We start from the raw sequence: 13,154 nt of genomic DNA on the forward strand, positions 1-13,154 counted from the left end.
ATATTGGGACTTAAAACCTACATTTATGTTTAACGAGATATTTTTATGTCGTTGTCAAAGTTCTATTTTAATCTATTTTTACCTGTAATAATGAGAATTCTGTGACAATATGCTACCATTTCATATTTAGACGAGTACACACACAAATAAAATCGATGAAAATTATTCTTGTTTCATTATTTTTAAGTAAGTAAGAAAGTAAATTATTTATTATAGTGAAATGTGTATTATACAGTTATACAGTGTATTTTACAACAATATACTTAGTTTTTTTACACCCGGCCCAAAGGACCTATATGTCACTGTTTATATGTTAACAATATACATATATACAGGCACATAAATGAAGATAAATTATATTAGAATGTTCTTTTTGTGAAATTCTGACGAGTTTTAAAAGCATCGAATATAAAGTTTGCAGAATGTCTGGGAAATTTACATAAAATATCTGAAAAGAATGTATCATCTAAAGACAAATTTGACAAATTTTTAAAACCTATTTTACGAAAGAAGTCTATCCTTTTAATTTCATATAATTTACAGTGTAGTAAAAAATGTTTTTCATTTTCAATTTCGTTATTTTCGCAAAACTGGCAAATTCTGTCTTGGGGTGGCTCAGATTTATAACGTCCAGTTTCAATTCGAAGTGGTAATACACCGCAACGAAACATTGCCATAACTGATCGGACAGGTTTCGGTAAATCCATACTGACGTACTGCTCCAGTTCATATTGATTTTTAAAAAGACGATAAGTTCTTAGTTTGGGAATTTTTTGTAAATCTTCAATCCATTGTCTTTTAATTTTCTGACAGAGGAGTCTTTCGGCATGTTCTATGCTGCATGTTGATAAGTTTGTGTACGTATACGGCATATTCAGAGAATCAAATAATAGTTTAGTTTTTGAGGCCCAATTTGTTCTGTTATTTTGATTCCGATCCCAAAGGAAAATCTTCTTCGTCAGACGGTCGTTTTCTAGTGTCACCAGACGATTCCAGAATCGCAAGACGTTAATCTGATGTCGATAGTAGCATGGCATCCATCCACATTCTCCTTGGATTGCAATCAATGGGGTGAATCGGTGTACTCCTAAAAAATACCGCAAGGCGCGGGACTGCACCATCTCTGCACAATAATAATTTGTGGTTCCCCAAACTCCACTGCAGTAATCTAGAATAGGAGCAACACAGTTGAGATACAGCTTTTCAAATGTTTCAAATCCGACCATTTTAAGGGAGTGAATTTTAGATATCATAGATCCAAGAGCTCGTCCTCCAGATTTTCCTAAATTTTCCGCATTTCTTCTAAAATCAATATTCTCATCAAAGATTACACCTAAATATTTGTAGAAATGTTCATAAGCTAAATTTTCTCCTCCTAGATAAAATGTATGAGTACTTCTTTTTTTTGCGTTTTTTCCGAAAATGAACTATTTTGGATTTATTTGGATTGATTCGAAGACGCCATTTTTTACACCACGAGTCCACAACATTGAGCATGTCCTGCATATTCTTTTCATTCGGAGAAATGATTGCGATATCGTCCGCATACAATAGAATGCTTAAATTAAAATTTTCTTCAATCTGCACTCCTTTATTTAATGCTTTGATGGCCGTAGCGAGATCATTGATGAAAAGCGCAAATAACGTGGGCGACAAATTATCTCCCTGTCGAACTCCTGAAGAACACTCGAACCACCCTGTGTAGCGGTCTCCTATCCGGATACAAGATTCAGTGTTAAGATAGAGAGATTTTATTGCATGATAGAAGTTTCCATCGATACCATGCTTCAGCAGACTAAATTGTAGTAATTCTCTGTCGACCGTATCAAACGCTTTTTGCAAGTCTATGAACGTAACAAATGTTGATTCATTATTTTCAATTACACTGTTTAGAGTAAATATATGGTCAATACAGGATCTATCTTTTCGAAACCCATTTTGTTCATCCACCAAGATATCATTTTCCTCCAAATAAACTAGGAACCTGTTGTTAAGTACGGAACTGAATATTTTGGCTACTACAGATAAGAGACTGATTCCACGATAATTCAAGGGAATTCTAGGATCCGACTTGTTATCTTTCATAATTGGGCATATTATTGCTTTACGCCAAGTATGTGGTACAATTCCAGTATCAAAGCATAACTGAAACATTTTATGCAATGTTTTGACAACGTTTTCATTTTTTAGATCTTCGTATGGCAGTTCATCTACTCCGACTGACTTGCCGTTTTTTGCTTTGTAGACGACTTTTCGAATTTCCTCTTCGTTTATTTGAGTATTCAAAGAAGTATTTGGCACATACAAAGGATCAAGCATCATACGTTCCAAGTGTAATTTTTGGTTGATAGCTTCGTTTTTAAATGCGGCGTCAAAATCTGGATCGGAGTCAGGATTATATAATTTTTTAAATTCTTTATACCATGTTTGTTTCAGTAATTTTTCATCTGAACTTATTTCTCCTTGTTCGACATAACATTCTGTTGGGTAATGTTTTTTCCGATTAGGACCCAGCCGTTTAATATGTTCCCAGAATTTCCGAGGATCATCTGAGCACACAGACTCAATATTTAGAGCTAAGGTTCTGTTATGTTTTCTTTCATAGTAACGAAAACGTTTGTCTAAGACGTTTTGAGCATATTTATATTTTTCCCGTAATTCACGCGTTTTACGACGATCTTTTACATTGCATTTCAAAAACTGTTTTTCATGATTTCTCATCGTTTTCCACAGTTCTGTTAGCTCGTCGTTCCAGTATGGCTTATGAATACGCAACTTTTTCTTGGATTTTCTTGACCAATCATAGTTAGGTATTAATTCAATCATTTCACTAATCACCATATCACAGAAATTTTCATAGATATCGTTTATTTCTCTTTGAGTTTCACGACACAACTCTATTTTTCTAATAAGCGAATTTATTGCGTATATGGCTGAATTAGAATTCATGAAATCGCTTGGGATTCGTCTGAGGTTATATCGCTTTTTCGGGTTGCTTTTATTTACATCAACATCTGCATGTACGGTGTATCCAAAGACTAGTTCAAACTTAAGTATACTGTGATCGGGCACCTTGCATTTTTCTCCTAGAAGGTTCATCGCGTTGAGTTCTTTAATTACACTATTACAATTCACAATACGAAACTCTTTACACTGAGTAAAAACAACATTTTTAGATACGAAATTTAAAAAATGTTTTGAAATTGATCAAACTTAGTCTTTTTATTAACTTACTAGCACGATTAATGTGAAACATGTTTTCATGTATCCATCACTTACAACATCAACAAGAAATGAAAGATCCGAAAACGAATGTTCACGAATACTTTTAAATGAATTAGTACATCTTACATGTAACTTAAAGTTACAATATCTGCTAAATTATTACAAATTCCTAAACATTTCACTTTTGATTTGAATGAAACATACACAAATGTAGAATTCATCAAAACTTCAAGATAAATGAATTCATTTCTAATTTCAATGAAAACTTCTGTTACACTGTTACAATAATAGAAAAAAATTTCTAATTTGCTAGTACTTTCCAGTAGAATTCTTCAAAATTGAATATAACAGAATACGCCTTTCTAGTTTTTAATGATTTGATTTTTGGACTGAAATAAATAAATTACATTCAAAGTGCACCCTGTACTTTTTTTTTTTTTTTTTTTTAAACTTTTTCAAGTTCAGACCATTGAAGCTACTGTCTTGTGCGAAACTTCCTGTTCCTGAAACACGTGACTGAGCATCTTTTTGACTGGTTCATCAAATCTCTCGTGGAACTTCTTACAAGACAGAACTATGCAAATTAAATGATAGTTATACCATGCAATTTTCTGATCGAGTATTTTGTAAAATAATTTTTAATGATCAGTGGTCTCTTAAGCAACATATATTTTCCTCATTAAGGGCTATTTGTCCATGAGCTTAAGAATTATACTGTATGTCTTATGTGTATTTTTTCAATGACATTTTACCGCTGCTTGTGTTTCTAGTTTCTCGTGTCTTATTTTCCTCTATCATTATTTGCAAATTGCTTTTTAGGAGTCGTGCACTTAAGCGTAATTCGCTTGTTTTTGATTTGCATACAAATACGAAAGCAAGTTCCAATTCAAAGAATAGTGCAGTTAATGACACGAAAATAATCTTCTTCCATCACAAAAAGGCATTTTAGTTTTGATATTGAGAAAGAGGATCATAACTTTTACAGACATAAAAATAGAAACAATAAATTCTGATTCGATTGATTTCTGGATAATGCCTATATGTTAAATGATACCTTTCATTTATTTGAGCATCAGCTATTTTAGTTGCTTCACTGAAGTTAAGATAAAGTTTTATGCATTGATTGTGTATAAAATCTGTAAACTTGAAGCTCTTTATATATAAAAATCTAAATATAAAGACTCTATATACATGTAAAGGGAATGGCAGGAATTTAATAATTAACTTTCTGATTTGATGATATTTGTTAGTTATAGTCTAATGAATTATTTGACACTGTGAACTCATTGACAACCATCAGCAGCAGCAGACAGTATAATTCTGTCCTCTGCTGTCGGATAGTTTTTGGCGTGTTCCAGATATGTCACAAAACGTTGGAATTTAATACATAACTTTGTTCTTCCAGCTAAAATGTCTGCTTTTTCACTGAGAAGACCTAAAAAAACCCCTACTATCTTTAAATCACAGTCAAACTAGGAAAACACGAACATTTTGGAATTCACAAAAGAACTTGTTGTTGTCTAGACAAATTAACTTCTCGATGATATTTCGACAAAAAGAAAAAGATCCTTACTCTGCCATAAACTTTTATACTTAAGTCGTTTTTTGACACATCGAGCTTCCTGTTAAAAATTCAGAGAGAGCCAAGTAAACTTTTCGGAATTTTGAAAGACTAAAGACTGGATCGCTTTTCAATCTCACCTTTCTTATTTCTTTAATTATTAAGGGTTAACATACAACCTTACTGTGAAAAATAGCTATCCTTCATATACTTTATATTTGATAATTAGGGTCAATTAGGATCAATATCGCACCATTGATCTTTAATGTTAATTTTCATTATACATTATTTAAGTATGGATAAAATTATGGAAGTACTAGTGATTATGAAGAATTCGGAGATGTAGTAGTGAAGAGGCTCACAAACAGCTTTACAAGCATGATACGTAAAAAAAATATGTCTATATGGAATATCTAATTTGAAGCAATATATCTAATTAGCTAAAAATAACCAAACAAATACATAAACAAAGCATTCAAACAAACAAAAACAAGAGAACAAAACAAGGAAGCTTCACAGAATTATGAAATTTCTTTTTTTGAATAATTAGTCCCTATGAAACAAGCTAAACTTTTTTCAGAAAACATGACTTTTGAAAACTGCAATGTTTATGCCTCTATAAGTGTAGGAAAGAATATAACTAAGCGTTGACTAAAACGTTTCTGATTAAGTTCTGAATGTTTAATCATTCGATATATCTCTGAAAGACAATAATTTTCAACGTAATTCATCAATCTTTGTTGAAAAATGTTTTTAAACCCGTTGTTAACGCTTCTTAATAGAAAAAAATGTTTTGTATTACGGATAATTTTACATTAAGTGCTACTGTTGAATCACCTTTCGTGCATTGTGTTCATAGGGACATGCTTTCGTCGACATACAAATCATTCAATAAGGTTGCATATCAGAGGTAAGGATTAACACTAGATGGTACAATGTACAGGTAGGCGAACACGAGTTATCGCTCATAGTACGAGTTATCGTTCATTATGTAGTAGGTCTATTCACTCGTACGTGGAATACGTATCGGTTTAAGGATACACATAGGTTCAGCTGAACTATAAGGATTGCAACAGTTAGAGAGTAAAATGTATCGCAAACCATTTCGAGCTCAATGAATGCGAGTTTAAAGGAACAAGAGATTCTTAGAAAATGCTTTACGATACATCTGATCTATAGAACTCTTGACCATTGTCGCGAGCCACGGTTTTTGTCCATTTCCATAATCATAATGGCACAAAACGCATTGCTTCTCGACATGTTTTAATTTTTTGATCAATTTCAACCATTCTTGGTGTTTTAAAGTATAAGTTTCCTTGAGCTTTTGATTCCCTACTTAATATATTTTTCTGATTTTATTGACATTGAACTTAGTTTGGTATTGTAAAATTATGATAATGTATTCATTTTTCATTTCAATGTGAAAATTTGTGCTTTCGAAACTGCTACAAATCAAATTTATAATGCTACTTTTTGGTGTTATTACTAGTACAATGTATGTTTTTTTTTCTTAATGAAATTTTATATTGATAGTAAAATTGATAATAAAAAAAGGAGGAAACCTATCTTTTCAAACAGCAGCAGTAGCCTTCAGTAATGTTGTAAGGAGAAAATATTTTATTGAGCATTGTCAAGTGTGTCTATTTTTTTTTTTTACTTCCAAGGCTGTATAAATGACATAGAAATGAAAAGTTTTGCGCCTTCATTATTTTACAAATATGCATTTCTATTCAGTAATAGTACCAATGCCCCCGTATGGCAGCTTATGTCGAAGGTTAAAGTTTCTCAAATGCAAGTCGAAATCCAGGCCAAAAGATAAAAAATGTTGATACCCAAAGAAAGATCTTGTCTCAAGGAAAACACCTGTGAAATTTGAAAGACCTAGATACAACTGTTCAAAAGTTATGGTGAAGGTTAAAGTTTTTTAAATAAAAGTCAAACGTCAAGGTCAAGGTCAAAGTGGTTGGTATCCAAAGGAAGATCTCGTCAGAAGGATTACATATGTGAAGTATGAAAGCCCTAGCACCAACCATTCAGAAGTTATGGCCAAGGTTAAAGTTTTTCAAAAGTAGGTCAAACTCCTAGGTCAAGGTCAAAGGGTCAAAGTGGTTGGTATCCAAAGGAAGGTCTTGTCACAAGGATACATATGTGAAGTATGAAAGCCCTAGCATCAACCATTCAAAAGTTATGGCCAAGGTTAAAGTTTTTCAAAAGTAGGTCAAACTCCTAGGTCAAGGTCAAAAGGTCAAAGTCGTTGGTATTCAAAGGAAGGTCTTGTCACAAGAATTACATATGTGAAGTATGAAAGCCCTAGCTCCAACCATTCAAAAGTTATGGCCAAGGTTAAAGTTTTTCAAAAGTAGGTCAAACTCCTAGGTCAAGGTAAAAAGGGTCAAAGTGGTTGATATCCAGAGGAAGGTCTTGTCACAAGGAATACACATATGAAGTTTGAAACCCTAAGCATCAACTGTTCAAAAGTTATGGCCAAGGGTTAAAGTTTTTCAAAAGTAGGTCAAAGTCCAAGGTCAAGGTCAAAAGGTCAAAGTGGTTGGTATCCAAAAGAAGGCCTTGTCACAAAGAATACACATGTGAAGTTTGAAACCCCAAGCTCCAACTGTTCAGAAGTTATGGCCAAGGTTAAAGTCTCATAAAATTTGGTAAAAGTGGGTCAAACTCCAAGGTCAAGGTCAAAAGGTCAAATATGATGGTACCCAAAGAAAGGTCTTGTCACAAGGAATACACATGTGAAATATGAAAGTCATAGCTCCAACCAATCAAAAGTTATGGGCAAGGTTAAAGTTGACAACAGACAGACAGACAAACAGACAAACAAACAGACAAACAGACAGACAGGACAAAAACAATATACCCCCGGGATCTTTCGATCCGGGGGCATAAATATAGAATCCTATGGGGGGGGGTTTCCTACAGGAAACTGAAGCCAAATCTCCCTTTCATTCAACTGACAAATCGAACACGATCTGACTTTCAGGTTCACATGAATTGGGTCTGCGATAAAAGCATCTTTCAGTTGCTTTTTACCGCTACTACTCCTTGAACTTATTTTAATTCTTATACGGATGTAGGGAAATTTGATCTTTGCATTAACTCTTAAGAACAGCTTGCTTGGTCCCTGATTTGTCACGAGTATAGGATGTTTTGGAATATATTGAATTACTTTATTTTCTGCTTCAGATCATTGTATGGAGACCCATTAAAAGGCACGCAAGCAATGAGAATGCGAGTCCCAGAATATTTCTACGTGAGTATAGGATGTATAGCCTCATTTTTTTGCTTTATAAACCTGTTTTAGATTGTGATTATTCATCAAGAACAGGGATCCTTAAAAAAAATATACATACATACATACATACATACATACATATATATATATATATATATATATATATATATATATATATATATATATATATATATATATATATATATATATATATATATATATATATATGGTGATTTGAAATTTAATTATGTACTATCAAAAAAATTGAATTGAACTTAACCATATATGAAAAGAAAAATATAATTTCTAAAAAAGTTTTTTTTTATCATTTAAGTTCGAAATATCTTTGATCATGTAAACATACATGTATGTATAACCATGAAATTTTTTTCGAGTGCATGTTTTGCAACCGCTTAAATTGATTTTGTCCTTCTTTCTACCTGTCTTCATTCTAAATATACCAAATAGATTAGACGGAATTATGATACCATTGATAAATTTTTCCAAACGTTTACTTCATATTAGGTACAGTTAATTCATATCCCTTTGTTATCCGTTTTCATTTAGCTCGTCACGTGACCTAATAGCTGTCACCAAGATATGACTGCATGGTGTTTTGGATTTTCCCTTCTCCTGGTTCTATTTTTAGCCAGAGTCAAAGGGGTACGCATGGGAGATTATTCATTTTTCAGTTTCATTTTGTTATTCTACATGTAAATCTGTTGTTTAGGCATATATTTGTTATTTAATTGTACTTGTTAACTCTATAGATTTAAATAAAATATCATAGTGGTCTTTATACAACATCCCACACTCAATTATAAAACATTGATGCTTATAGCAAGATGGAACTCTCTCTCAATAAAAGAAGCTATCATAATTTTGGAGTACCTAGGTTGCTCTGTTAATTTACACGTAGCGATAACATCACTTATTTTTTAATTTCCCTTGTAGAATATTGTTGTTGTATCCTTGGAGGAGCAAACAAAACTGTTGAACGATGCAATGCACAGATGTCTCATCTACATTCTAGACTCCCAGAAGAATTCTAGTTTTCAAAATGGTGAGTTTGAATTATTTGATTAGATTAACTTAAAACAGCTATTTGTATTCCCAGTAAGAAAGCTAGGGGAAATTTACACAAACGAGATGAATCTGAACAGAACTAAAAGAAACTTTTCAGAGAATCAAGCTTGAAAAATTATACTAGAACCGCATTATATAGATTATAACATATACATGTATGTATAGCACATTTAGAAATAAATCTTAAATCCTTCTTGAAAAATACTTTTTCATTTCTGAAAACCACTGTCGAAAACAATTTATAAAAGAAATGACATTTTCGACGTTGCATTAAGGTAACGCTATATTCACAAATATATTTTTTACCTTATCATAATACCTTGAGACGAAGAAAAGGTTAATTAAAAAAGAAAAGAAAGAGCTGGAGACGTGAACCAATAAGAAATGCATATTTTACTTTATTAATGTAATTTTGGTATTATAATCTGATATAATCCGTCGAAATGAGTGTAGGTACAGATATGTATAAAAGCTGTGGCGAGTTGAGATTCATTGTCAATTTTAAGAAGCACTTTATTAAGACGACATTATGTGAATCCTTTTAAAACCTGTAACAGTAAATACACAAGGGCAATACGAAATCAAACAATTAAATGAAAGATACGTTTGAGCTGAAAAAAAGTCTCAATACTTTTTTCTTTCTGGTTTCAACGATCAGAGGTCTTAACAAAAGAACTTACGGCAAAGACGAAACTTATGAACCAGTCTTAAAATCTTGCCTATTTAATAACCTTGTACAAACCTAATTGATATCATCTTAACATCACGTTCTAGTATACCATTTGTTTATCTAAATAACAAAAAAAATCTTTGCTGTTATTCATAAACTACATTGGGTGTATGTAAGTTCTTTTGAGACCTTATTCTCTGCATATAACATGTATAACCTTTTTGCATTACAATTACTTTCTTTTTCAAAAATTCTTTTGAGATTAAGCCCTCACCAAAATTTGTGTGAAAAGGGAATTCATATTCTTAATTCAAGAGTTAAATTGGACATCATTTTATTGACTTACATTGTATCCTTTTTTTAGGTCACCTGAGTCACTCAGGTGACCTATTGCTATCTCTTTTCGTCCGTCGTCGTGCGTCGTCCGTCGTTCGTCGTCCGTCGTTTGTCGGTCGTAAACTTTTGAACATTTTCAGCTTCTTCTCTAAAACCAGTGAACCAATTTCAACCAATTTTGGCATATAGCATCTATGGGTGAAGGGGAACAAAAATTGTGAAATTCGTGGCCCCTGCCCCCCTGGGGCCTGAGGGGTGGGGCAAAAACCATCAAAATTAATGCAATCTTTAAAAATCTTCTTCTTTACTCCTGGACATCAAGCAGTCAAACTGTTGGCATGATTGTAATAAGCATTGAGCCCTCTACCAAAATTGTGAAATTCATGGCCCCTGGGTCAGGGGTTCTGGTGCTAGGTCGGGGCTATATAGATCATATAGTGAAAGTGCATTATTTCTTTGAAAATCTTCTTCTCTACTCCTGGGTATTATTGAAACAAATTGAATACATAGTTATGATGAGTAAGGGTGACTCTACCAAAATTGTGAAATTCATGGCCCCAGGGTCAGGGGTTCTGGTGTTAGGGTGGGCTATATAGAACATATAGTGAAAGTGCATTATTTCTTTGAAAATATTCTTCTCTACTCCTGGGTATTATTGAAACAAATTGAATACATAGTTATGATAAGCAAGAGTGACTCTACCAAAATTGTGAAATTCATAGCCCCAGGGTCAGGGGTTCTGGTGTTAGGGCGGGGCTATATAGATCATATAATGAAAGTGCATTATTTCTTTGAAAATCTTCTTCTCTTCTCCTGGGTATTATTGAAACAAATTGAATACATAGTTATGATAAGCAAGAGTGACTCTACCAAAATTGTGAAATTCATAGCCCCAGGGTCAGGGGTTCTGGTGTTAGGGCGGGGCTATATAGATCATATAGTGAAAGTGCATTATTTCTTTGAAAATCTTCTTCTCTACTCCTGGGTATTATTGAAACAAATTGAATACATAGTTATGATAAGCAAGAGTGACTCTACCAAAATTGTAAAATTCATGGCCCCTGGGTCAGGGGTTCTGGTGTTAGGGCGGGGCTCTTTTGATTATATAATGAAAATGCATTAATTCTTTGAAAATCTTCTTCTCTACTCCTGGGAATTATTGAAACAAATTGAATACATAGTTATGATGAGCAAGAGTGACTCTACCAAAATTGTGAAATTCATGGCCCCTGGGTCAGGGGTTCTGGTGCTAGAGCGGGGCTATATAGATCATATAGTGAAAGTGCATTATTTCTTTGAAAAGCTTCTTCTCTTCTCCTGGGTATTATTTAAACAAATACATGGTTATGATAAGCAAGGATGCCTTTTCCAAATTTGTGAATTTCATGACCCCTGGATCAGAGGTTCTGATGTTAGGGCGGGACTCTATTTATTATATATCGAAAATGCATTAATGCTTTAAAAATCTTCTCTGCACCTGGGCATATCAGAGGCAAAAAGAGTAAAAGTTTTAATAAGGAAGGGTATTTTTACCAGATTTTTGAACATCAAGACCATTTGGTCAAGTGTTCTAGTCCAGGCCAGGGCTCTATTAATTTGTATTCTACTGAGAGGAGTTATTCCCCTTTGCCATTTACTTGTGATAATTAATCACTGTAAATAATGTACTTGAAAGGTTAATAGAATAAGAGAATTATGCAAGAATTTTTATTGTATAATACAAAAAGTACTTTCATAGTTTTAATGATCAGGTAGACTTGTCTTATTAAGGTTTTCCATCCCTAATAGGAAGTAATTCTCTATCCTTAAATATCAATCACGTATATAATACTCTGATATTAATTCAAAGAACTTTACAGTAGAAAAGGATTTACCAAGTGAAAGTTTCAAAAACGTAATTAACTAAGCAGTATTTAATTAATAGAAATTGCATTGAAGTCTATGGAGACAAGCGATTATTTTAAAATAAAAATTCAGATAATAAGAATATCAATAACTACTGTGGTGGAAAGATCCACTAAATCATTAGAAATAGAATGACAATTGAAAACAAATTTTTTACCGTATATTTTTTTAAAATTGATTTTTATTACTTAAAAAAAGAGGGAGATAACTCTTCAACAAAGGTCAAGTCATAAATTAGGACACTTCCATTCTTACAAGCTAATAGTAATGAATGGAGATTATGTCTAAATATACTGAGTATTCCACCCGTACACATCTGTTATGTATTCAAATTCATTGAATCTGAGGCTATTAGGGATGGAATACCAGTACCTTAAATGTTCATCAAAGACCAAGAGTCTTACTCAGGCCAATGTAAGAGATTTCCACAAGGAATTAAAAGAGTACAGAAGCACTGATAGTTTCTTAATATACTGTCTGGTGAGAGTGATAAATGGGGAACAGATTAGAACCTAATTTATGAACTGTTAATGAATACTAGACTAATTATTTTGTTAATCCTGATCACCCTATTTTTCTTGCTTTTGGGCAACAAAGCTTCACCTTTCAGTTCATTTTATACTCTATGGATCCTCTAAATAATACTCAGGTGACAGTTAAGGCCCTTACCTCTTGTTAAAATAAATTCCTCGTAATAAAGAACATACATGTAAATCAATAGTAAACAAAATCAAAAATTTTCTTTCTTTTTAAAAACTAAACCAATGTCAAAAAGAAAAACATAAAGAAAACAACAAATACAATTTTTCTTCAATTAATGTATACCAAAGAAGTTAAATTTTAATGATCTATATTATTAAAGCAGGTTTGTGAGTAAAAACACTGAAGTGTCCGGGAAAACACTATATCCTAACTAACAACTCGTATTCATTAGTTATATAACATGACAAAGATTGTTTTGGTTCAACTAAAAGGCAGTCTGGGATTTTTGTTTATCTTCATTATAATTCCAGAGATTAAATATAATTAAGGTCACATTGGTTTTATCATCTATTTAAAGTGAAATTTCGTTTATACTTTTATTGTTGATATATATAACGATGTGACCTCGGTTGTTGAAGTCACCA

The 13,154-nt window shown here is 32.6% G+C and overlaps 1 protein-coding gene across 3 annotated transcripts in view; it reads left to right on the top strand.

Annotated features, from left to right (window-relative positions):
- LOC133188942 (secretin receptor-like) overlaps positions 1-13,154 on the top strand; it is a 45,936-nt gene that overhangs the window by 19,920 nt on the left and 12,862 nt on the right. For all 3 annotated transcript variants that reach the window (XM_061324414.1, XM_061324413.1, XM_061324412.1), the window contains exons 3-5: positions 7,982-8,048; positions 8,598-8,693; positions 8,985-9,093. In XM_061324414.1, the coding sequence (XP_061180398.1) occupies positions 8,631-8,693; positions 8,985-9,093 (172 nt within the window). In that variant the 5' untranslated portion in view covers positions 7,982-8,048; positions 8,598-8,630. The remainder of the gene's footprint in view (positions 1-7,981; positions 8,049-8,597; positions 8,694-8,984; positions 9,094-13,154) is intronic.

The sequence above is a fragment of the Saccostrea echinata genome, unplaced genomic scaffold (assembly GCF_033153115.1).
Source record: "Saccostrea echinata isolate AGI-Se365-2 ecotype Australia unplaced genomic scaffold, CSIRO_AGI_Sech_v1 ptg000016l, whole genome shotgun sequence".
In the NCBI taxonomy this organism is placed as follows: Eukaryota; Metazoa; Mollusca; class Bivalvia; order Ostreida; family Ostreidae; genus Saccostrea; species Saccostrea echinata.